The following is a 24,564-nucleotide window of genomic DNA, read 5'->3' on the forward strand; positions in this document are numbered from 1 at the left end:
GACCTCAGATGATCCACCTGCCTCGGCCTCCCAAAGTGCTGGGATTACAGGCGTGAGCCACCAAGCCAGGCCCCTTTTTTTTTGAGACAGAGTCTTGCTCTGTTGCCCAGGCTAGAGTGCAATGGTGTGATCTCCCGGGTTCATGCGATTCTCCTGCCTCAGACTCCGAGTAGCTGAGATTACAGGCACGCGCCATCACGCCTGGCTAATTTTTGTATTTTTAGTAGGGATGGGGTTTCACCATGTTGGCCAGGCTGGTCTTGAACTCCTGACCTCAGGTGATCCGCCTGCCTCAGCCTTTCGAACAGTTTTTTAATTAACCAGAAAGAATAGAAAGTATGGGCTGCTTATAGGAATGGACAGAGAGTGGGAGTGAAAATTCTACTCAAGTTTAGAGCAAGGAAAAAATTCTATCTTAAAAATAAATGGAGTAGCTGGGCATGGTGGCTCACACTTGTAATCCCAGCACTTTGGGAGGCTGAGGCAGGTGGATCACCTCAGGTCAGAAGTTCAAGACCATTCTGGCCAATATGGGGAAACTGCGTCCCTACCAAAAAGACAAAGTTAGCCAGGCGTGGTGGCGTGCGCCCGTAATCCCAGCTACTTAGTAGGCTGAGGCAGGAGAATCACTCGAACCTGGGAGGCAGAGGTTGCAGTGAGCTGAGATTGCACCATTGCACTCCTCCAGCCTGGGTGACAGAGTGAGACTCCATCTCAATAAAAAAAAAAAAAAAAAAAAAGAAAAAAAAATAATAAAATGGAGTAATAGATGTATTATTGTTTCGTGTATTTTTTTTTTTTTTGAGATGGCATTTCCCTCTTTTTGCCTAGGCTGGAGCACAATAGCGCAATCTCGGCTTTCTGCAACCTCTGCCTCCTGATTTCAAGTGATTCTCCTGCCTCAGCTTGTTGAGTAGCTGGGATTACAGGTGCGCGCCACCATGTCCAGCCAATTTTGTATTATTATTATTTTTCAGTAGAGATAGGGTTTCACCATTTTGGTCAGGCTGGTCTTGAACTCCTGACCTCACGTGATCCACCTGCCTCGGCCTCCCAAAGTTCTGGGATTATAGGTGTGAGCCACCGTACCCGGCCTCTTTCTGGTCTTTTTTTTTTTTTTTAAACTAATTTTTAAAAATTATTTATTTATTTATTTATTTTTTATTTTTGAGACGGAGTTGTACTCTTGTCTCCCAGGCTGGAGTGCATGGAGTGCAATGGCACGATCTCGGCTCACTGCAACCTCTGCCTCCTGGGTTCAAGCGATTCTCCTGCCTCAACCTCCTTAGTAGCTGAAATTACAGGCACCCACCCCTACGCCCGGCTAATTTTTGTATTTTTCATAGAGATGAGGTTTCACCACATTGGCCAGGCTGGTCTTGAACTCCTGACCTCAGGTGATCTGCCTGCCTTGGCCTCCCAAACTGCTGGGATTACAGGCATGAGACACTGCTCCCGGCCTTCTTTATGGTCATAAAAAGAGAAAGGTATTTTAGGTTCTGAATATTCACCTGTGAGAGTTTATTTAATTTATATGTGGTATATTGATTGAACTTTCACTTCTATTTCCTTCCACTTCTCTACAACTATTGTTATTTTCTTAAATTTTACTCAGTGCTTTTTTTGTATCATCTTTTGAATAAAGTTTTTTTATGCTATTATAGGTATAGAATAAAAGATGATCTCACAACTATAAGACATTCTGTTGTTGAAAAGCAAGGAGAATGGCATAAAAAGTGGAAAGAATTTCTTGGTTTGTCTCCTTTCAGTCTAATTAAAGGTTGGACTCCAGTAAGTAATGTTGACTTGCCCCTGCCCTCCCCGCCACCCACCTTTTTTTTTTTTTTTTGAGACAGTGTCTTGCTCTGTTGCCCAGGCTGGAGTAGAGTGGCACGATCATAGCTGGCTGGAGTACAGTGGCACGATCATAGCTGGCTGGAGTACGGTGGCATGATCATAGCTTGTTGTAACCTTGAACTTCCGGGCTCAAGCAATCCTCCCACCTCAGCCTTCTGAGTAGCTGGGACTATAGGTTTGCACCACCAAGCCTGGCTAATTTTTTCTTTAATTTTATAGATAGGGTCTCCCTATATTGCCAAGGCTGGTCTCAAACTCCTGGGCTCAAGTGATCTTCCTGCCTCGGCCTCCCCAAAGTACTGGGATTACAGGCATGAGCCACTACACTCAGCCAATTTGCCTTTTGGAGAATAGTTTCATATATGGCAGTTTGTGAATTTATTGTGTTACAAATGACCTAGAAATGTTGTATGTATGTCATCTTTCATTTGAGTCTAAAGTTTCTATGTTATGGTTTCTGTAATTTTTCTAAATATATATATAATATAATATCCATAAGTTGCTGTTATTTATAGTTAATATTTTTAGATTCGAAGGATTGTATGAAAAAGAAAACAATTATTATTATTATTTTTTGAGACAAAGTCTCGCTCTATTGCCCAGGCTGGAGTGCAGTGGCACGATCTCAGCTCACTGCAGCCTCTGCCTTCGAGGTTCAAGTGGTTCTACTGCCTCGGCCTCCCAAGTAGCCGGGACTAAAGTTGCCCGCCACCACGCTCGGCTAATTTTTCTATTTTCAGTAGAAATGGGGTTTTACCACATTGGCCAGGCTGGTCTCGAATACCTGACTTCAGGTGATCCACGTGCCTCTGCCTCCCAAAGTGCTGGGATTATGGGCGTGAGCCACTGTGCCCAGCCAGAAAACAAGACTCCTCTTGATGTGAGGTACTATGATGTTTGAGAAATTCAAGGACTAAGTAATCCCCCTTGCTCCTGATGTTGTACTCTGCTTTAAAAATAGTTATAGGGCTGGGCGTGGTGGCTCACACATGTCATCCCACTGTTTTGGGAGATAGAGGCAGGAGGATCATTTGAGGCCAGGAATTGGAGACCAGCCTGGACAACATGGTGAGACCTCATCTCTACCAAAAACAACCCCCAAAACTGGGTGTAGTGATGTGTCTCTGTAGGCCTAGCTACTCGAGAGGCTGAAGTGGGAGGACTGCTTAAGTCCAGGAGTTTGAGGCTGCAGTGAGCTATGATAATGTCACTGCTCTTTAGCCTAGGCGAGGGACTGAGACCCTGTCTTTAAGAAAAATAAATAAATAAAAATAGTTATCTGATACATGCTTGGTAATTCTGACTTTCTTATTGAGAAGATAATCTATTCATAGATTAACTCAGCATTGTTATTGTGGTAGTTAGCAAATATGTTTACTTCAAAATTGTGAATTTTCTGTTTTAAGTCTGTAGATCTTTTACCACCAATGTCTCCCCTTTCGTTTGATCCTGCCTCAGAAGAAGTGTATGCAAAGAGTATTCTTTGTCAGTATCCTGCTTCACTTCCAGGTTGGTTATTTATTAATTTTTTTCTCTTTGAAACCTCCTTCCTGTCATTCTTTTTCATTATAATAATAGTTCTTTAAATTCCTTATCTTTTTCCTCCATTTTTTTTTATTGTGGTGAAATGCATGTAACATAAAATTCACAATTTCAGTTATTGCAAAGTATATAACTCAGTGGCATTTAGTACATTTACAATGTTGTGCAGTCATCATCACTATCTAGTTCTTGAACTTTTTCTTTTATTTTTTTTTGAGACAGGGTCTCACTTTGTTGCCCAAGCTGGAGTGCAGTCGAACAATCTCAGCTCACTGTAGCCTTGACCACCCCAGGCTCAAGTGATCCTCCCACCTCAGCCTCTCATGTAGCTGGGACACCACACCCGTCTAATTTTTATACTTTTTTTTTTGTAGAAATGGGATTTCACCATGTTGCCCGGGCTGGTCTTGAACTCCTGGGCTCAAATGATTGACCCGTCTCAGCCTCCCAAAGTGCTGGGATTACAGGCATGAGCCACTGAGCCCAGCCCCCAGAATATTTTCATCATCTCAAAAAAACCCTCTAACCCACTAATCAGTCACTTCCATTTTCCCTGCTAGTCCCTGGCAGCCAGTAATGTACTTGTGTTTTGTTTTGTTTTTTTTTTCCGAGATGGAGTCTTGCTCTGTTGCCCAGGCTGGAGTGCAGTGGCGCAATCTCAGCTCACTGCAACCTCTACCTTGGGTTCAAGCAATTAACCATCTTGCCTCAGCCTCCTGAGGAGCTGGGATCACAGGTATGCGCCACCACACCTGGCTAATTTTTTTTGTATTTTTAGTAGAGACGGAGTTTCACCATGTTGGCCAGGCTGGTCTTGAGCTCCTGACCTCGAATGATCCGCCCGCCTTGGCCTCCCAAAGTGCTGGGATTATAGGTGTGAGCCACTGTGCCTGGCCCATTAATGTACTTCTTATCTCTATGTATTTGCCTGTTCTGGATATTTCATATAAATGAAATCATATAATATGAGTCCTGTTGTTTCTGGCTTCTTTCATTTGCACTGTTTTTAACTTTGCACAATGTTTTCTCAAACTGATTCCAAGCAATTCTCCTTCCTTGGCCTCCCAAAGTGCTGGGATTATAGGTGTGAGGCACCACATGTACAGTATTTTCAAGTTTTTTACATCTTGTAGCATGTATCAGCGTTCAATTTTTAAAAATCAGATTTGTTGAGATATAATTCACATATACAGTTCACCCATTGAAAATGTACAATTTCTTGCTTTTTGCTAAATTCACAAATATGTGCAACCATCATCACAATTGTAAACATTTTCATCACTTGAAAAAGAAACCTCATACCCTTTAGCTATCACCCCCCAATCCCCCTTCACTTCTCCAGTTCAAAGCAATTATGAAGATATTTTCTGTCTCCAGATTTCCCTGTTCTGGATTTTCATATGGATGGAATCATATCATATATAGACTTTTGTGACTGGCTTCTTTCATTTAGCATAGCGTTTTCATAGTTCATCTAAGTTGTGGCATGTATCAGTCAGTATTACATTCCTTTTTTACGAATACATGCCATTGTATCCTCTACCACATTTTGTTTATCCATTCATTTGTTGATGGACATTTGGGTTGTTTTCACCTTTTGACTATTATGAGTAATGCTTCTATAAACATTCTGTACAGGTTTTTTGTGGAAGCTCACAATTTTTTTTAACATGAAAGAATAGTACAATAATTAACCTGTGTTAATTAGCACATGTGTACAAGACAATTAGGTTCTGTAAATAGAGGATAGATAAGGAATGAATGAATAAAAAACAAATTATATAGCTAAACTGGAGCAGGTAATAGTTGTAGGCTGTAGTTTAGTCAGGTGAAAGGTCATGACAGCAGTTAGCACAGGACTTAATCACTGGGATAGGTAATTGGTTTGAGAGTCAGGTGTATTTGGGGAGGACACTGGTTGGGAAAGATTATAGACCAGAGAGCAAGGCTCAGTTTAGGTGCAACCAGAAGAGAAGACATAGAAAAGTCTGCATAGGGCTGGGCATAGCAGCTCACACCTATAATCCCGGCACTTTGGGAAGCCTAGGGTGGAAGATTGCTTAAGCCCAGGAGTTCGAGACCAGCCTGGACAACATAGTGAGACCCATTCTCTACAAAAAATGAAAAATTAGCCAGGCATGGTGGTGTGTGTCTGTAGTCCTAGCTATTCAGGAGGCTGAGGCAGGAGAATCATTTGACCCCGGGAGTTCAAGGCTGCAATGATCTTTTACTGCTCCACTGCACAGTGCTGTAGCCTGGACAACAGAGTAAGACCCTGTCTCTCTCCTTTCTCTTTTTCTTAAATTTTTTTGATTTTTTTTTGAGACAGAATCTCACTGTCATCCAGGTTGGAGTGCAGTGGTGTGATCTCGGCTCATTGCAACCTTCGCCTCCCGGGTTCAAGCAATTCTCCTGCCTCAGCCTCCCCGGTAGCTGGGATTATAGGCACACGCTGCCACGCCTGGCTAATTTTTTATATTTTAGTAGAGACAGGGTTTCACCGTGTTGCCCAGGCTGGTCTCAAACTCCTGAGCTCAGCCAATCCGCCTGCCTAGCCTCCCAAAGTGCTGGGATTACAGGTGTGAGCCACCGTACCCGGCCCTTTTTCTTAAATTTTAACTTAAAAATTTATTTTAAATTAAAAATTAGTGTTATGCATGCTCAGGGGCCATGTTAATCTCTGTATTGTTCCAATTTTAATATATGTGCAGCTGAAGTGAGCATGAGACCCTGTCTCTTAAAAAAAATAAAAGGCTGCATGGTTTGATAAATGAGGGGGAGCTTCAGATAGAGCATCCTGGTTCCATGGTGGCTTTGGACAGTCCTTAATTATGGTAGAATTCTTTTGATAGCTCTTGGCTTTGTTTTTATCTCTTTTATTTTTATTTTTTATTTTTGACTTATTTCTCTCTTTTTTTTTTTTTTTTTGAGATCCGCTAGTCAACAGAGCTCTTAGGGTTGTGTTGTGTTTTCATTTCAGTTGGGAAAGGGCTTTTGCACTCTTGTCAGGATTAGTTTACCCCTTCGAATCTATGAAATTCTCATGTCCATTTGGAGGTTTCTCTACTTGCCTTTATACTGAGGGAAAATGTGTCCGTTTAGGAAGTCCAGTTGGAAGTTGTACTCTTGGGAGTCCTTTTTTTTTTTCCTAGTATAGAACCTTGATCTGAGCTGGGCTACTTCAACATTATATTTTTTGTGGTAAAACAACCTTTTCCGCCTTCCTATACCTTACATATTGCATCTTACTTAATTTACTTTAAAAATGTTTTTTAGAATTATATTTCAGCATATTCAAAAGTACAGAGAATAATATTATAAATACTTGTTTATTAAACACCTTTTTTTGGCAAAGGTTTGCAATATTCACTTTAGGTTTTTTAAAATGTACATATGTAGTTAATCCTTGGATATCCACCTTTCTTCACCTTCCTTACTGATTTCACAGTGGTAATCACTATTCTGAATCTAATCTTTATTCTGATGTATGTTTATAAAATAAATTTATTACATATGTATAGACCTATAAACAATATGTAATATTGTTCTTCCTCTTTTTTAAAGTTTATAAATGAAAATTTTTTATTATCTTCCAAAAGGTTCTTTGTTAATGTTTGTATTTTTCAAACAAGGATCCAGGGAGGGTTAGTTCATTACAAGTGATTGTTTTATTTTCTTAGTAACTTTTATTCTAGAATAATGCCTGTCTTTTTTTAATGACATTGATAGAAATTGTTTTTAACAATTACTATGTTTAAATTGAGCAACACGATTAATGACTTTTTTGGTCTATTCTTTTGTTCTTCTCCTTTTGAGAAGTGTATCTCAAAGTATATGCTTAGTTCTTGGACTCTGAATAGTAAAATTCTCGTTCTTTCTTTGAAAATGTCTTCATTTGCACTCATTTTTGAATGATAGTTTAGTTGGATATAGAATTCTAGATTGACATTTATTTGTCTTTCAGACTTCGATGATATAATCTCATTGTTTTCTGTTGTTTTTGAGGCTGTTTGCTCTTGGTCTACTTGTCATTCATTTGTAGTTAATTTTTTTTTTTTTTTGAGACAGAGTCTTTATTACCCAGGCTTGAGTGTAGTGGCGCAATCTCAGCTCACTGCAACCTCTGCCTCCCGGGTTCAAGCAATTCTTCTGCCTAAGCTTCCCATGTAGCTGGGATTCCTGGCGTGTGCCATCACACCTGGCTAATTTTTGTATTTTTAGTAGAGACGGGGTTTCACCATGTTGAACAGGTTGGTCTTGAACTACTGACCTCAAGTGATCTGCCCGCCTTGGCCTCCCAAAGTGCTGAGATTACAGGTGTGAGTCATCGTACCTGGCCCATTTGTAGTTAGTTAATTTTTCTTTTCTTTTTTTTTTTTTTGAGAGGGAGTTTCACTGTTGTTGCCCAGGCTGGAGTGCAATGGCATGATTTCCACTCACTGCAACCTCTGCCTCTTGGGTTCAAGCGCTTCCCCTAGTTCAAGCTTCCAAGTAGCTGGGATTACAGGCATGTGCCACCATGCCCAGCTGATTTTTGTATTTTTAGTAGAGACGGGGTTTCATCATGTTAGCCAGGCTGGTCTCAAACTCCTGACCTTAGGTGATCCGCCCACCTTGGCCTCCCAAAGTGTTGGGATTACAGGCATGAGCCACTGGGCTCAGCCCATTTATAGTTAGTTAATTTTTGATTTCTGGTTGCTTTTAAGGTTTTTCTTTGGCTGGGCGTGGTGGCTCACGCCTGTAATCCCAGCACTTTGGGAGCCTGAGGCAGGAGGATTGCTTGAGCCTAGGAGACCAACCTGGGCAATAAAGTGAAACCCTGTCTCTATAAAAAAACACAAAAAATTAGCTGGGCATGGTGTCATGCACCTGTGGCCCCAGTTACTTGGGAGGCTGAGGTGGGAGGATCGCTTGAGCCCAGGAAGTCGAGGCTGTAGCGAGCCATGATTGTGGTACTGCAGTCAGCCTGGGTGACAAAGCAAGACCCTGTCTCAAAAAAAAAAAAAAAAAAGAAAATATTTTTCTTTTGTATTATGCAGGTTTACTGGGATATATCTAAATGTAGTTTTGTTTTATTTAGCCTATTTGGGATTTGTGTGTGCTTATTTATTCTGAAAGCTCATATCTTCAGTTTAGAAACTTATTCACCAATACCTCTTAAAATATTACTTTATCTCTTATTCTTTTGATCCTTTCCTTCTGAAACTCCTATTGTTGGGACTTCTAATTCTGTCTTTCATATCTTTTAACTTCTCATTCATATTTATGACTTTTTTGTATCTCATGGCTTCATTGTAGGTATTTTCTTTAGATACCTCCTATAACTCACTGATTATCTTTTAGTTATGTTTAATCTGCTTTTTGACCTGTCTGTCTAGTATTTAGTAGTCATAGGTATATACTTTTTACCTCTGTAATCCTTACTTCTTTTCTGTAACTGCCTGTTTTTCATGGTGTCATCTTTCATTATGGCTTCTGTTCCACTTTGGACATGTACAAATGGGGAAAGCCTTTCAGAAGGTAACATGATGAAAGAGGTCGAGCCCTTGGAATATCAGATCTTCTGTAATCCAGTCATGCCTTTCTCTACCAATCTTATTTCCCACCATGCTTCCACTGGATGTACCCTGTGCTCCATCATAGCAGCTTGTACCTCGTTCTCTCAGTACCTTCATGCCTTCTTCCCACTCTGCAGTCTGGGCTGGATGTCTGTCCTCTGCCTCCTTAAATTCTGTATATACTTCTGTCATAATACTTTAGAAGTATAACATAACACTTGACTCATCACTATCCTTTCCTAGACTGACTCTTCGGAGGCAACATTTCCATCTTTCATTTCTTTCTTCCATTGTTGGTATGGTAGTAGCATGTAGTTATTCAGTCATAGGTTGAAGAATAAATATATAGGTTGACTGATACCATAAATGTGCACTGAAATATGCTAAGACTGTAACTTTTTGGCCTTGCTGGCTTTTGTGATAATCTCATGATCTGTGTATGTAAACATGAAGCATATAACACTGGGGAATTATGGATTCTTAGTCTTTGAGTAACTTGTTTTAGTATTAGCCATCATTTCTTTTATAAAAGCTAGATATTCTCTATTACTTTTCTGCTCATCACTTTATACTTATCAATTGAATAATTATGTTTTCCTATTAGTGTTCATATTTTGGTTTTTCTGTTTTCTTCTGTTTACAAGTTGTTCTCGAATTTCAAGGAATCCTTGAATGTTAGAATGTACAAACATAATTAAAGAGTAACCAATTTTTAAATTTCTTTAGATGCACATAAGCAACATAACCAAGAAAATGGTTGCAGAGGAGACAGTGATACCTTGGGAGCGCTACATGATCTAGCCAACAGGTAAAACAAATTTGATTTTCTTTTGTTAAACATTAAAAAACTCTTATTTTATAAAAAATAGAGATGGAACTGAGAGGTGAAGCCAACTGGACTTCTGGGTCTGTTGGGGAGTTGGAGAACTTTTCTGTATTACAAGAGGATTGTAAAAACGCACCAATCACTGGATGTAGTGGCTCACTCCTGTAATCCTAGCACTTTGGGAGGCTGAGGTGGGAAGATCGCTTGAGCCCAGGAGTTCTAGACCAGTCCAGGCATAGCAAGACCCTGTCTGTACTGAAAGGAAAAACAAAAGGTGTGGTCTTTCTAGGTTGCAGAGGCTAGTCTTTAACTCTTGGCCTCAAGTGATCCTCCTGCCTGGGCCTCCCAAAGTGCTGGGATTATGGTCATAACCCCCTGTGCCTGACCCAAATTTGATTTTTATATTGATTTTTTTCTATATTAATTTTATTCCCATCTTAAACCAGTTTCCAATCTTATTTACTCTGGGATAGTGCATAATTTTGCCTTTTTTTTTTTTTTTGAAATGGAGTCTTGCTCTTGTTTCCTAGGCTGGAGTGCAATGGCGCGATTTTGGCTCACTGCAACATCCCCGCCTCCTGGGTTCAAATAGTTCCCCTCCTGGGTTCAGGCTACCTCCTAAGTAGCTGGCATTACAGGCGCCTGCCACCACACTTGGGTAATTTTTGTATTTTTAGTAGAGATGAGGTTTCACCATGTTGGCCAGGCTGGTCTCGAACTCCTGATCTCAGGTGATCTACCCGCCTTGGCCTCCCAAAGTGCTGTGATTACAGATGTGAGCCACCGCGCCCAGCCAATTTTGCCCTTTTAACTGGACAATATTTTTCTACCATAGACCCACATTTTCAGAAAAGATCCAACATTTATGATACATGGGCATTTTTTCCTCTTCTATTCTTTATCTAAATATTGAGTTTCATGGGGATTATTTGGAAATTATCTAATGCAAATTTGAGAGTTTTTGCCTTTTTATGTATGTGAACTTTTTTGAAACTAAGTTCAAGTGTTTGGGGGCCTTTGAGATCATCTTGTCCAGATAGTTTTCAGACTACATCCTATAGTGCCATTTGGTGCTGTGGATGAATCTAACATAACCCGTGGCTGGTCCAGCCTTTTCCCACTTTAGCCTTGGGCAACTTGCTCTTTTATATATGTTATATATTGTGGTGTTTGGTAAACTATTCGATAAGAAGAGTTCCATGCTTAAAAAAAAATTGGACAACTTCTGATTTACTATAACCACCAGATTTAACATATGAAAAAACTGGATTTTGTTCTAACTTCCTCCAGTAATATTCCTATTTTCTTTATTGCCTTTTTTTTTCTCTATTATCCCATTTTGGACTAATTACAGATTATATGAGCAAAAAATCTGTGAACTAAATGTTTGTAATCCGATTGGGGAACATATTAGTTCTTCATTGAAATTAAACATTATTAAGTAGCAATCAAACACGAAACTTTCCTTTATTAGTTTTTTTTTTTTTAATTGTTTTTTAACCTAAATAGGTGTCTTTCATTACAACTTCCCCAAGTAGATGAGGGACAGATGAAAATAAAATACTTAGGAAAATTATAAAAGAAAATCCTAAATTTTAAATGAAGCACTCATCATTCTATACCATCTTAGTAAGTTAATAAGCTGTAACACTAACCAGAGTTAAAACTTTTTTTGTAAAATTGAGTTATTGGTAATTGGTTCTGCAGTAATCTAGTTCACAGGCAGTCAGGACTAGTTGTGGAAGAACCATATTTTAGTCTATCTGGATTTGATGTTAATTTTTTGAGTGCCTAAAGAAAAATAATGAAATCTTCTCTGAGGACCTGGTGTTAAGAGATAGTAAAGTTACTGGCCTACCCATTTTACACTCATATCACAATTCTTTTTATGGCAGGCTAGGGGAGGGTATGGTTGGTGCTTCCCAAACTCAGTTATGTTTTCGATTTGTCTTCCCTTGAGAGAGCAAACTAAATATTTTGATTAAGGTGTTTTGCTGGACTAAAGATTGATAGGGATACTAGATTAATACATATAGCAGATTTTATTCATGAACCCCATTAAACCTCAAGATAACTTTTTTTGGGGGGGCCAGGTGCGGTGGCTCATGCCTGTAATCCCAGCACTTTAGGAGGCTGAGGTGGGTGGCTCACCTGAGGTCAGGAGTTCGAGACTAGCCTGACCAACATGGTGAAACCCCGTCTCTACTTAAAATACAAAAAATTAGCCGGGTGTGGTGGCGCATGCCTATAATCCCAACTACTTACTTGGGAGGCTGAGACAGGAGAATTGCTTGAACCCAGGTGGCGGAGGTTGCGGTGAGCCGAGGTTGCACCATTGCACTCCAGCCTGGACAACAAGAGTGAAACTCTATCTGAAAAAGAAAAACAAAATTCTTTTTGAAGAATTTTGTACCAAGATACTATCAGAATTTTATAAGAGCCAGAAACTCAACCCCTAAGAATTTAGTTCAAATGGAAACTCTTAATGTAGGAAAAAGAAGGTCTATTAGATATACTTTGATTTCCACATCAGTCTTCTTCTAAGCTCCTGAATCTTTTAGTTATATTCTGATTATTTTAATTATAGATTTGAAATACTGAAGGGAGGTAGGGGAAGGCCTGGTGGTGAGGGATAAATGGTTAATGGGATATGAAAGATTATCATTGCTAGATATCGGAATAAAACAGAAGGCCTGTGAAAAGCTAAGTTTCTGGGACGTGGAAGTAGTCTGCTCAGAATTCTTCACTGTTAAAGGTATATGTAGTTACATGTTCCATCAGTAATATGTAACATAGGTGGACTGTACTTAATGAAAGAAAATAATACCTTTTTTGCATGTAGTTCAGCAATTACACTATTTTATCTGCAATACATCATCTTTTATCAGTAATAATGTAGTTAACTGGGAAATTCATATGTGGATATGATCAATATAACTATTCAACTAAAAAAGCATGGAAAGAATGTAGTTTTTAGAGAGTGTTATCAGCCCTATCACATGCAGTTGTCATTCATGGATACCAAAAGATATGTAGTCTTTTCCATAAATCTCATTGCTGGCTTTTTTTTTTTTTTGAGAAGGGACTTGCTCTGCTACCCAGGCAGGAGTGCAGTGGTGCAATCATAGCTCACTGCAGCCTTGATCTCCTGGGCTCAAGTGATCCTCCCATCTCAGCTACCCAAGTAGCTAGGAGTGCAGGCATGCACCTCCACACCCAGCTAATTAAATTTTTTTTTGTAGAGATGAGGTCTCACTATGTTGCCCAGGCTGGTCTCAAACTTCTGAGCTCAGGTGATCCTCCCACCCCGACCTCCCAAAATGCTAGGGTTTCAGACGTGAGCCACCTTGCCTGGCTTCCATTTCTGGTTCTGATCAGAGCGAGAGGCTGCATTATACTTAAAACCAGAATTCAGCAATTGGTGATGCCTTTGCTGTACACTGTGAGCATTAGCATTCTTTGCAATGGCTTTTTGTGTTTGTGTGTGTGTGGGGGAGTTCCATGATATTTCTAACGGTAATGATGCTGTTGTTCTAGACATCTAACTTCTATGTTTTCTCCTATACCACATTTCAAAGATAAGGAGGGCAGTATGATCTTGCATACGTGCCAGCTAAATGTCATTTGTGTTAGAAATTGAATTCTAGTCTCATATCTTTCTCTTTTTATAGTTTCTATTTTTATTTTTCTCCTAATTATTGGTATGACAACAGCAACAAATAAAAATGAGAAATAATTGGTTAAAGTTTTTAAGGAATCACTTGTAACTCCCCCCCCCGCCCCCGCCAAGTTCTTATCTAGGCTTTGTATACCACGATATATAAATTTAGCTCTAGCTGGGCGTGGTGGCTCATGCCTGTAATCCCAGCACTTTGGGATGCTGAGGCAGGCAGATCATCTGAGGTCAGGAGTTTGAGAACAGCCTGGCCAACATGGTGAAACCCTGTCCCTACTAAAACTACAAAAATTAGCCAGGTGTGGTGGTCGGCACCTGTAATTCCAGCTCCTCAGGAGGCTGGGGCAGGAGAAGTGCTTGAACCCAGGAGGCGGAGGTTGCAGTGAGCCAGGATCCCGCCACTGCACTCCAGTGTGGGCAACAGAGTGAGAGTCTGTCTCAAAAAAAAAAAAAAAAATTTTTTTTGGCTGTGATCAAAGGATGGATACAATCTAAATACAAATTTTAAAATGCAGAATTCTAAAGTACAAAATTTTATTCATTAATTTATTTTTGAGGCGGAGTTTCGCTCCTGTTGCCCAGGCTGGAGTGCAATGGCACGATCTCGGCTCACTGCAACTGCCGCCTCCTGGGTTCAAGCGATTCTCTTGCTTCAGCCTCCCGAGTAGCTGGGATTACAGGCGCCCATGACCACACCTGGCTAATTTTTGTATTTTTAGTAGATATGGGGTTTCACCATGTTGGCGAGGCTGGTCTTCAACTCCTGACCTCAGGTGATCCGCTTGCCTCAGCCTCCCAAAGTGGTGGGATTACAGGCGTGAGCCACTGTGCCCAGCCCAAAATTTTAAAACATTAACATAGTATAAACGGTTGTGATTTTTTTTGGCTGTGTGTTTAAATAACATATTAACCAATTTTCATTGATAATAGCTTTGTAACACTGCATTTATTTTTAGACTTGAATTTTCTCTCAATTTTATTTTTTACTACTATAAAAAGTGTGTTCCTCTTTTTTCTCTCTGTTCTTCCCTTAGGATAAATTTCCACAAGGGGATCACCATCCTTTCTTCTGTTTTGTTACAGTGCTAGGATTTCATGGGCCTCAATCTTGGCATGGCAAATGGACGAAGTATAAAGACTGAGCCAGGGTTGCTTTAAACTTGTCTTAGATTATGATGTTAGCAGGTTTAATAGCATGTTGCCAGTTCAGAAATGAGAGAGGGGAGGGTACAGAATGTTTCCATTGTTCTCTGCTATAAGGTTCCACAAGAATCATTCAAATGGAAACACTTGTCACCTATAGAACCCCATTCTCAAGTGGCATTTACTCATCGATTCCATCAGTCCATCAAATAGTTAACATGTATGTATTGCACTACCAACCACTGTGTTAGCCTCTGGGAATAGCCTTAGGGAAAGACATAGCCTTTGTCCTTACCTTCTTGTGGTGGTGGCACCTTAGTGGCATTGGTCCATAGATTGCTGGCTCTGTTTCAGGGGGCTTTTTGATAATTTTAATGTTAAGTTTCCCTCAAAATCTAGTAGATGATCAATCCTTTGCCTTTGATATCTGGATTATATTTTGTCAATGCTACGTTGAAGCTTGAGTGATTGCAGTGATTTTGAATTATGTTTGGAACATAGGCAAAGACTATAAGAGTGCATATTTGAAAAAGTTTGAAAATTACATTTACTATGATATAAAATATTTGCAGTGCTATTAATTTTGTACTTCTAGTTATAAGAAGAAAGGAAAGTACCAACATGCATGCTGTTGAAAGTGGTCTTGATAATCCTGTCTTATAGTAACTAGAGTAGAAAAGCTTTAGGCTTTTAACTTTTAAAGGTTTTTAAGACCAAAGTAAAAAAGTTACCATTTCTTTGAAGATTTTAGAATTTAATAACATTTTATAATTAGCATGAAAAGCTGCATAAATTTTAATATTTATCCAAAAGGGCAAGGGAATACAAAAGATTAACAAATACAACAGAATATGGCAAACTAAAACTCTGACCTTATGACATTACTGTGAAACTGTAACATGTTTGCTATAGAGTAAAATTTAGCATATGAGAAATTGATTTTGGATATGAAGTATCAAGAGAATCTTAAAAATAAGTCTGCTGGGCCAGGTGTGGTGGCTCACACCTGTAATCCTAGGATTTTGGGAGGCCAAGGTGGGCGGATCACCTGAGGTCGGGAGTTTGAGACCAGCCTGACTCACATGGAGAAAGCCCATCTCTACTAAAAAGTCAGGTGTTGTGGCGCATGCCTGTAATTCCAGCTACTCAGGAGGCTGAGGCAGGAGAATCGCTTGAATCTGGGAGGCGGAGGTCGTGGTGAGCCAAGATCGCGCCATTGCACTCCAGCCTGGGCAACAAGAGCGAAACTCCGTCTCAAAAATAAATAAATAAATAAAATAAAGGATCTGCTACAAAGAAACTGTGATTTGGACCCTGTGACATTGTAATAATGCAGTTCTAGTTAATTGAATCTGTTTTTAACCTGTGTTCAAGTTGTGGAGTATTCATTAAGTCACTTAACTCTTTCAAATCAAAATATTGTTGACTCAGTATGTGGTAAGTAAAGTCTTCATAATTGGGAGGCTGATACACAAATTGGGCTGAATTACTGCTCTACTTGTCACCATGCCTCCCTAGAATAAACTGCCTTTTGATGACCGGGACGAATTGAGTGAAATCGTAACGGACAGATACGGGGCAGACAGATTTTAGAATAGACTCGTAAAGGGAATGGAATTCTTTTCTCCTTATAACTTGGATTTGTTGTCTTTTTTCCTTTTAGCCCTGCCTCTTTCTTGTCGCAGTCAGTTTCATCATCAGATAGAAACAGTGTTACACTACTTGAAAAGGTATATTTTAAAATAAGTCTCAATTAATTCTGGACCATACTAAATTATAAAATATTATTTATTTTTGTTGATACCACAGTTAAATTTAATTTCTAATTTCACATTTTCTACTATTTGTATATTTTGTACCATATCTACTTATATATTCCTTATTGCTAAGTGGGAATATTGGAATTAGTTAATTCTGCCAGTGACATACAATTTCACAATAGTATTAACAACCTTTTATAGGTTCATGATAACCAGTGAACTGCTAATGAAGACAGCTTCAGGATCAGCCATGATTATTAAGGGTTTAACATTACATATCTGTCTTCTTCAGGACACAAAGATGGGAACTCCCAAAGAAAAAAACGAAGCAATTTCTAAGAAAATACCAGAATTTGAAGTGGAAGATTCTCCATTATCAGATGTTGCAAAGAATACAGAGAGTAGTGCATTTGGAGGGTCTTTGCCAGCTAAAAAAAGTGATCCATTTCAAAAAGAGCAAGATCATCTGGTAGAAGAGGTGAGAAAAGACTGTAATGAGTATACTTAAATATCAGTTATTGGATGGGCACAGTGGCCCATGCCTGTAATCCCAGCACTTGGGGAGGTTTCGGCAAGAGGAACACTTGAGCCCAGAAATTCGAGACCGGCATGGGCAACATGGCGAAACCCATCTCTACAAAAAAATTAAAAAAACAGTTGAGCATGGGGGCATGTCTCTGAAGTCCCAGCTACTTACTGGTGAGGCTGAGGTGGAGGATCACTTAAAGCCCAGGAGACTGAGGCTGCAGTGAGCTGTGTTTGCATCACTGCACTCCAGCCTGAGTGACAGACTGAGACCCTGTTTCAAAAAACAAAATCAAAAACAAATATTTTCTCAATGGTGTTGGGATCCTAAGCGAAATACTGTTAATTATTGATTACCTCGAGTAATATGGGATAAAGAAGGCTACAGATAATAAAAATTATGGTTAAAGCAAAATTGGTCTTCCTCAAAAGTGAGAATAGATTTAATATAAACTTATTTAGCTAATATTACATCTGTGGTTTAGAACCCACTTCCTATTCTTTAAACATTACCTGAAAGTATACAAATGATACATTTGAGAAATTTTGGAGATTAACCATTACATGGTTAGATAAATGTACCCAGTGTTTATACTATATTAAAATACTTTGTCAGTGTTGTTTGTTGCTTAGCTGAGTTTCCTCTTTTTTTTGAATATTAGAACACACTGCAATATCATATCACTATCACTGAGCGTAGGTTTTGTTCTTTTTGCTGTCTAAAATATTTCAGAAGTGATTAGATGCATTGTTGTTCATGAACTTGATTTTCCTAACCAGCCCCCTCCCTTAACACTATTCTGCTTTTCACTGGTAAGTGACCACACAATACTACCATTGCTCAGCATTACAGAACTCATTTCACTCAAGTTAAATTCTGAAGTTATTTGCTAATGTTATTTTTAATACATGTTTTCCACAACATGCTTTAGCATTGCTTGAATTTGGTTAAGCAGCCAGAAAATCAGTGTTACTTTTTATTCCTGAGACACTGAAAGAAAAATTTGGTTTAGCAGATATTAATTCAGGTATTAGAGTTCCCTCCTTTATTGCATTCCTGATCAAACTAAATGAGCATTGTCCAAATAAGAGAACTGGATGTCAGACACTTTTCTTTTTTCTTTTAAGACAGGGTCTTGTTCTGTCACCCAAGCTGGAGTGCAGTTGTGTAATTATAGCTCACTGTAACTTCGAACTTCTGAGCTCAAGGGATCCTTCCACCTCAGCCTTCCAAACAGCTACGACTATAGGCGTGCACCACTTTGCCTGGCTAAGTTTTTTATTTTTTGTAGAGTTGGGGACTCACTCTTTTGCCCAGGCTGGTCTCGAACCCGTAGCCTGAAGTGATCTTCTAGCTTTGGCCTCCCAAAGTGCTGGGATTACAGGCATGAGCCACCATGCCTGACTGGATGTCAGTTATTTTTCTTGTTTGTAACATGAGGTCTAGTTTCATGGTCCCTAAGTACTTTTAAATCTCTAAAGTTCTATTGTTTCTCTTCGTTGACTCTACACTAAAGTAAAGATAGTTAGTATTTTTTACTTTCCTAATTTTGAAAGGAAAAACACATTTTCTGATTAAAAGAATTTATATTAGCAATGGGATCAGATGGAAGAGGAAAGTCTTAAAATTTCATGAAGCTCTGAAAGTAAAATTAATTTTCTTTAGAGTGTTTATGATAGGGGATATTTAGTGTTTTAATTCCCAGAAGCACTCTGTTTTCTTGAGGGAGAAGCCCTTTTTTTCCATGGGCCAATTTTATTTGTATTTTTAAATTTTATTTATGTTATTTTTTTGAGACGGAGTTTTGCACTTGTTGCCCAGGCTGGGGTGCAATGGCACGATCTTGGCTCACCGCAGCCTCCGCCTCCCGGGTTCAAGCGATTCTCCTGCTGCAGCCTACCGAGTAGCTGGAATTAGAGGCATGCGCCACCATGCCCAGCTAATTTTGTATTTTTAGTAGAGATGGGGTTTCTCCATGTTGTTGGTCAGGCTGGTCTTGAACTCCTGACCTGAAGTGATCCGCCCGTCTCGGCCTCCCAAAGTGCTGGGATTACAGGCGTGAGCCACCATGCCCGGCCTCTTGGGTCAATTTAATTATGGCTTCAAGAAGTTTATTTTTTAGTGATGTTGGGGGCAGAGTTTTTAATTTGCATGTTTTTTCTTTTTCGGTTTTATTGATATTTAATAGCACTATTTTGATATTGGATACTTTTTTAGTTTTAGAATGTACATATGCTTTTTTCAGTAATGAAGATCTGATAATAGGTTTCTGGTGAAGAGGTATGTTGTCAGAATGATTCTGTTTCTTAATAGAGATGTCACTGTCCAAATTGATTATAATTGAGAAGAGTCTGCTTCCTTTAAAACTAGTCATTTTAGTGAATACAGAGCTGTCAAGCTCACAGTTGTGGCAGACAGCAGCTTAGGTCACTGCACAACCGGAACTGCCTCTAAATCTTCCCAGCATAAAGATTCTTATCTATTCTCTCCTTTATAATGGGCTATCCATTTAAGATGAGGAAATACTTTAGTGTTTCATTTCACTTTACAGGATTGTACCTGGATGGTCTATACAGAGTTGTTTGGGAACTTCTTTGTTGCTTATTTTTGTGTTGTCTGCAATGGGAGGGGCTGCTGACTGTGAAGTGCTTATTATCCTTATCAGGGGTTTTGTTGCATTCTACCAATGGGCTTGGTAATCTTTGCTTTACTTTTTCTTTTCTGTTTTAGGTTGCCAGAGCAGTTTTATCTGATTCACCACAGCTCTCTGAAGGAAAAGAAATAAAATTAGAGGAACTAATTGACTCTCTGGGTTCTAACCCCTTCTTAACAAGGAATCAGATTCCCCGTACTCCAGAAAACTTGAGTAAGTTAATAATGCTTTCTGTTACTTTTTTCTTTCATCGACATAACCACTGTTAGAACCATGGCCTGACAGATCTTTTTAGCTTAGTTGCCAAAGGCTGTTTATTTATGCTGTTGTAATTGACGTACTAAGTGTGGGCATTCTCACATAACAGTCTTTTAGCAGTATTTTGTGCCTTCAGTGTACTCAATATACAGAGATATAAAATTTTGATAATGTACAATTTTGTCTTTGTTGTTATACTTTGCTTTTATCTAGAAAGATCTTATTTGAGCATTAAAAAAAAAAAATCTCTTGCCTCCTGGTCTGACCTGTGATCTACATATTTATAGAGTACATAGGCTATGTTCTGCCAGTCATCAACCAGAAGCATCAGCCATAAACCATGTGTGCGGAGGTCTTTACCCCTCCCAAATGAGTCAAACTGCCCAATACCTTTTTTCCTATAACCTGTAGTTTGTGTAGGCAAAGTTCTGATATTGGTGTCCTTAGGTAGGCACATCATCTTGGTTGAGTAATTAAATAATTTCTGTTTTGCTGCTGATTTAATTCAGTTTGAACTGAGCCACAGCCTAGCTCAGCAAACTATAGCCTATGAACCAAATTTGGCCCCACCTTGTGTGTTTTTGTGTAGAAAATTGTATTGAACATAAGCATATTCATTTGTTGACATTGTTTATGGCTACTTTCATGCTATCATGGCAGAGTTAAGTAGTTGACAGAATGGATGGCCTGCAAAGCCTAAAATATTGCCATCTGGCCCTTATAGAAAATGTTTGCCAAACTGTGGCTTAGATGGACAAGAAAAGGTCTTTTTAATACATGTAATTCATATGTGCTGTGTAAAATTGGATGCATATTTCAGGAACAGCTGTCTTTTTATGTGTTTATTTGTGCGAGCAGTTGGAGATGGGGTTCTTCGATGTTGGGATTTGTTATATTGTGGAGGCTTATCATCCAACCAGTACATTTATGGAACACGTACTGAGTCAGGAGCTTTATCTTCAGTGTTAGAAATAAAATGATTCATTGCATGCTCTATGTTTGGGAATGTTAGTAAACTGTGTTTTTCTCCCCTTTAATTAGTAACTGAAATTAGGAGCTCATGGAGAAAAGCTATTGAAATGGAAGAAAACAGAACGAAAGAACCAATTCAAGTGGATGCTGAACATAGAGAAGTACTGCCAGAATCATTACCTGTGTTGCACAATCAAAGAGAATTTAGCATGGCTGATTTTCTCTTAGAAACCACTGTATCAGATTTTGGCCAGTCTCATTCGACTGAAGAGAAAGTTATTTCAGATTGCGAGTGTGTGCCTCAGAAACATGTGCTCACCAGTCACATAGATGAACCACCAACACAAAATCAGTCAGATTTCTTAAATAAGAAAGTAATTTGCACGCAAGACTTGGAATGTTTAGCCTTCACCAAGCTTTCAGAAACTAGTCGAATGGAGACATTCTCCCCTGCTGTCGGCAATAGGATAGATGCGATGGGTGGCAGTGAAGAGGAGTTTATGAAAATATTGGACCACTTAGAAGTTTCTTGTAACAAACCTTCCACAAATAAAACTATGTTGTGGAATTCTTTTCAGATATCAAGTGGAATTAGTTCTAAGAGTTTTAAAGATAATGATTTTGGCATATTACACGAAACTCTTCCGGAAGAAGTTGGTCACCTAAGTTTTAATAGTTCCAGTAGTTCAGAGGCCAATTTTAAACTGGAGCCAAATAGTCCTATGCATGGTGGCACTCTTCTAGAAGATGTTGTGGGAGGGAGACAGACTACTCCAGAATCAGACTTTAATTTACAGGCTCTTCGCAGTAGATACGAGGCTCTGAAGAAATCTCTTTCCAAGAAAAGGGAAGAATCTTACCTCTCGAATTCCCAAACACCCGAAAGACACAAACCAGAATTGAGCCCTACTCCCCAAAATGTACAAACAGATGATACGCTTAACTTTTTGGACACCCGTGATTTGCATACTGAGCATATAAAGCCATCTTTACGCATGTCCATCGGTGAAAGAAAACGGTCTCTTTCACCACTAATTAAGTTTTCTCCAGTGGAACAAAGATTGAGAACCACAGTAGCATGTAGTCTTGGAGAACTACCTAATTTAAAGGGTAAGGTTTAAATAGACCTATGCATATTCACCTGTTGAAGTTTTCTCTCAACTTTTGATAAAACCATTACACAAAGAATGCTGCATGACCTTTATTGTTAATGTGCTCCCTCTTCCTTCATTTAGGATGAGGGGAATGATCCCTCACTGGAAAGGTCCTTTCAGAATCTCTGTTTATGTATATATATAGTTACAATTGATTTGAGACAGGGGTGGGAAAAAAAAGCCCCCCCAGTCTGAAGCTTACAGGTTTTATAATACAAATGACTGAAAAGTAAATGTCATCAAAATCTTGCCCAGTGGAAGGTGGTTTTTAAACACTTGAGAAACCCAATTTTAAATATCATCACTATAATGGTGTAATATCTGGGGGTGGGGTGTAGAAATAAAAGAAGCCAGGTCAGTGTATTAGTTTCCTAGGGCTGCCATAACAAAGCACCATCAAGTGGGTGGCTTAGAACAGCAGAAATTTATTGTCTCTGGAGACAGTAAGTTCTAGAGGCTAGATGTCCAAAATCAAGGTGTTGACAGGGCCATGTTCCCTCTGAAGCCACTAGAAGAGGATCCTTCTTTGCCTCTTCTAGCCTCTGGTAGCACCAGGCATTCCTTGGCTTGTGGCAGTGTAATTCTAATCTTTGCTTCCATTGTCACATGGTATTCTTCCCTTGTGTGTGTATTGTCTTATAAGGACACAGTCATATTAGCTAATTAATGGGTCACCCTACTCCAATATGACCTCATCTTACTTAGCTAATTATATCTGTAATGACCATATTTCCAAATAAGGTCACATTCTGAGGTACTGGGGTTAGAACTTCAACATATGTTTTTGGGGGTATTCAGTTCATAACAGTTAGTATTAATAATTATTGAAGCTAGGTGATGGATATATTGAGTTAATCACAGTTCTCTTCACTTTTGTATGTTTGAATGTTTTCCTCATAAAAGGTTAAAAAAATTGCTCTTGTAGCTCATTAAGAGAGAGAAGGATCTGGTGATACAGATTCATTACATACTCTGATTTGCCTATAATAGTTATACACTGCCATATTGAAAAGTATTTGGCTGGGCACAGTGGCTCACACCTGCAATCCCAGCACTTTGGGAGTCCAAGATGGGAGGATCACTTGAACCCAGGAGTTCGAGACTAGCCTCAGCAACACAGGGAGACTATGTCTCTACAAAAAATTAAACAATTAGCTGGGCATGTTGGCGCATGCCTGTGATCCCAGGTACACAGGAGGCTGAGGTGGGAGGATTGCTTGGGCCTGGGAGTTTGAGGCTGAAGTGAGCTGCGATCGTGCCACTGCACTCCAGCCTGGGTGACAGAGCAAGACCCTGTCGCAGAAAAAAGAAAAAAAAAAAAAAGTACTCTGGGAGGAATGTATTGATCTCTGGAGAAAGAGGGTACTTTGATGAGAATAATAATAATTTTATCATAATCAAGTATTTGCAAAGCTATGAACCTTTTTTGTATTGACTAAAATTTGCTATTGCTTGGAATCTGTTCTGTTTATTTTTCTTTGTAATGTTTGCTTATACTTTTTTTAAATCAATTTGCAGAAGACATTTTGAATAAGAGCCTTGATGCAAAAGAACCACCGTCTGACTTGACAAGATGAAGACGTACCCATTTAATATAACTATGATGCACTTAAATTGAAGCTATGCCACAGGATAGAAACTGAATTACAACTTAAATACATGTTGGAAGTGTAACACTGTTTTTCAAGGTTTAAAAAAATTCCTAATGCCTTTTAGCCTTCTTTAATATTTTTAGGTAAGGAAAGTATGTTTGGATTTTTTCTCTTTGTAGGTATATGAGATTGAAATGTGAAGTATTTGGAAAACAAACGTCAAGCAATGGGAAGCCATTTTGATTTCTTGAGTAATCTTGTAAGCATTAAGTGAATGACAAAGTAGTAGTGTAACTTATTTCTTATGTTATAACTTCAGTCAATTAATATAAGGATAAATAGTTTTTGTTGTATGTTCACTAAGTGGTTAATATAATAGCCATTGAATATACTAATCTTTCATCTTAGAGAACTATACAGCTTTTATTGTTTCTTAATGGAACATTCTGGCTAACCAGAAAAAGTGAGAAAAGTAGTACCTTGGGATGTGTAGTCAAGATGACAAATTTTAAGACTGGAAAAGCTCTAAACAGGCTTAATGACTCTTCAAGTAGAATGATCCTGAGAAGTGATGTTTGATGGAATAAAGTGCATGTGATGATTAAGTGAAGACTGGAGCAGAATGATTTAAAAAAAGGAAAAAGATGGAAGATGAGTAGACACTTGCAAGGAACACTGTCAAACTATAAATCCATTCAGTGGGTTGTATAACATTTATATTTAGTCTAATTTAGACTTTGATAATTTAATGCTACTTTTATATTTTAACAAAAATATAAATTAAAATTTTCATTAGTCTGTTTTGTTGTTGGGTTTTTTTGTGAGGTACTCCCTGTTGGGGGAAAGGAACAAGGAACAACCATCAAAATCCCCCAGTCCCTACAGAATAGCCTCACAGTAACTTGAGAAAACTGAACTTGGGGTTAAATAACTTGTCACACTTGCAGTCTCCTGCCTCACTCCTTCAGGTGCCCTGCCTGGAAAAAGACTTGTGTCTAGCATCCAAGTGAACACATACTATTGCCCTCTGTGAACCAGGAGGAATGG

The 24,564-nt window shown here is 39.0% G+C and overlaps 1 protein-coding gene, 1 non-coding gene and 1 pseudogene across 5 annotated transcripts in view; 2 read left to right on the forward strand and 1 right to left on the reverse strand.

Moving 5' to 3' along the window:
* HAUS6 (HAUS augmin like complex subunit 6) overlaps positions 1 to 24,317 on the forward strand; it is a 50,183-nt gene extending 25,866 nt beyond the window's left edge. For 3 of the 4 annotated variants that reach the window (XM_034967215.3, XM_055092097.1, XM_034967216.2), the window contains 8 exons: positions 1,665 to 1,791; positions 3,264 to 3,366; positions 9,684 to 9,765; positions 16,266 to 16,332; positions 16,655 to 16,840; positions 19,619 to 19,754; positions 20,841 to 21,881; positions 23,444 to 24,317. In XM_034967215.3, the coding sequence (XP_034823106.1) occupies positions 1,665 to 1,791; positions 3,264 to 3,366; positions 9,684 to 9,765; positions 16,266 to 16,332; positions 16,655 to 16,840; positions 19,619 to 19,754; positions 20,841 to 21,881; positions 23,444 to 23,502 (1,801 nt within the window). In that variant the 3' untranslated portion in view covers positions 23,503 to 24,317. The remainder of the gene's footprint in view (positions 1 to 1,664; positions 1,792 to 3,263; positions 3,367 to 9,683; positions 9,766 to 16,265; positions 16,333 to 16,654; positions 16,841 to 19,618; positions 19,755 to 20,840; positions 21,882 to 23,443) is intronic. The other variant, XM_063594467.1, reaches the window with a different exon arrangement.
* Positions 6,022 to 6,121, reverse strand: LOC112440873 (U6 spliceosomal RNA; annotated as a pseudogene).
* LOC112440898 (small Cajal body-specific RNA 8) lies at positions 16,060 to 16,190 on the forward strand. Its single transcript, XR_003028889.1, has one exon. It is a non-coding gene; the product is annotated as a small Cajal body-specific RNA 8 (non-coding RNA).
* Positions 24,318 to 24,564: the final 247 nt, after the last annotated feature.

The sequence above is a fragment of the Pan paniscus genome, chromosome 11, assembly GCF_029289425.2.
Source record: "Pan paniscus chromosome 11, NHGRI_mPanPan1-v2.0_pri, whole genome shotgun sequence".
Taxonomy (NCBI): domain Eukaryota; kingdom Metazoa; phylum Chordata; class Mammalia; order Primates; family Hominidae; genus Pan; species Pan paniscus.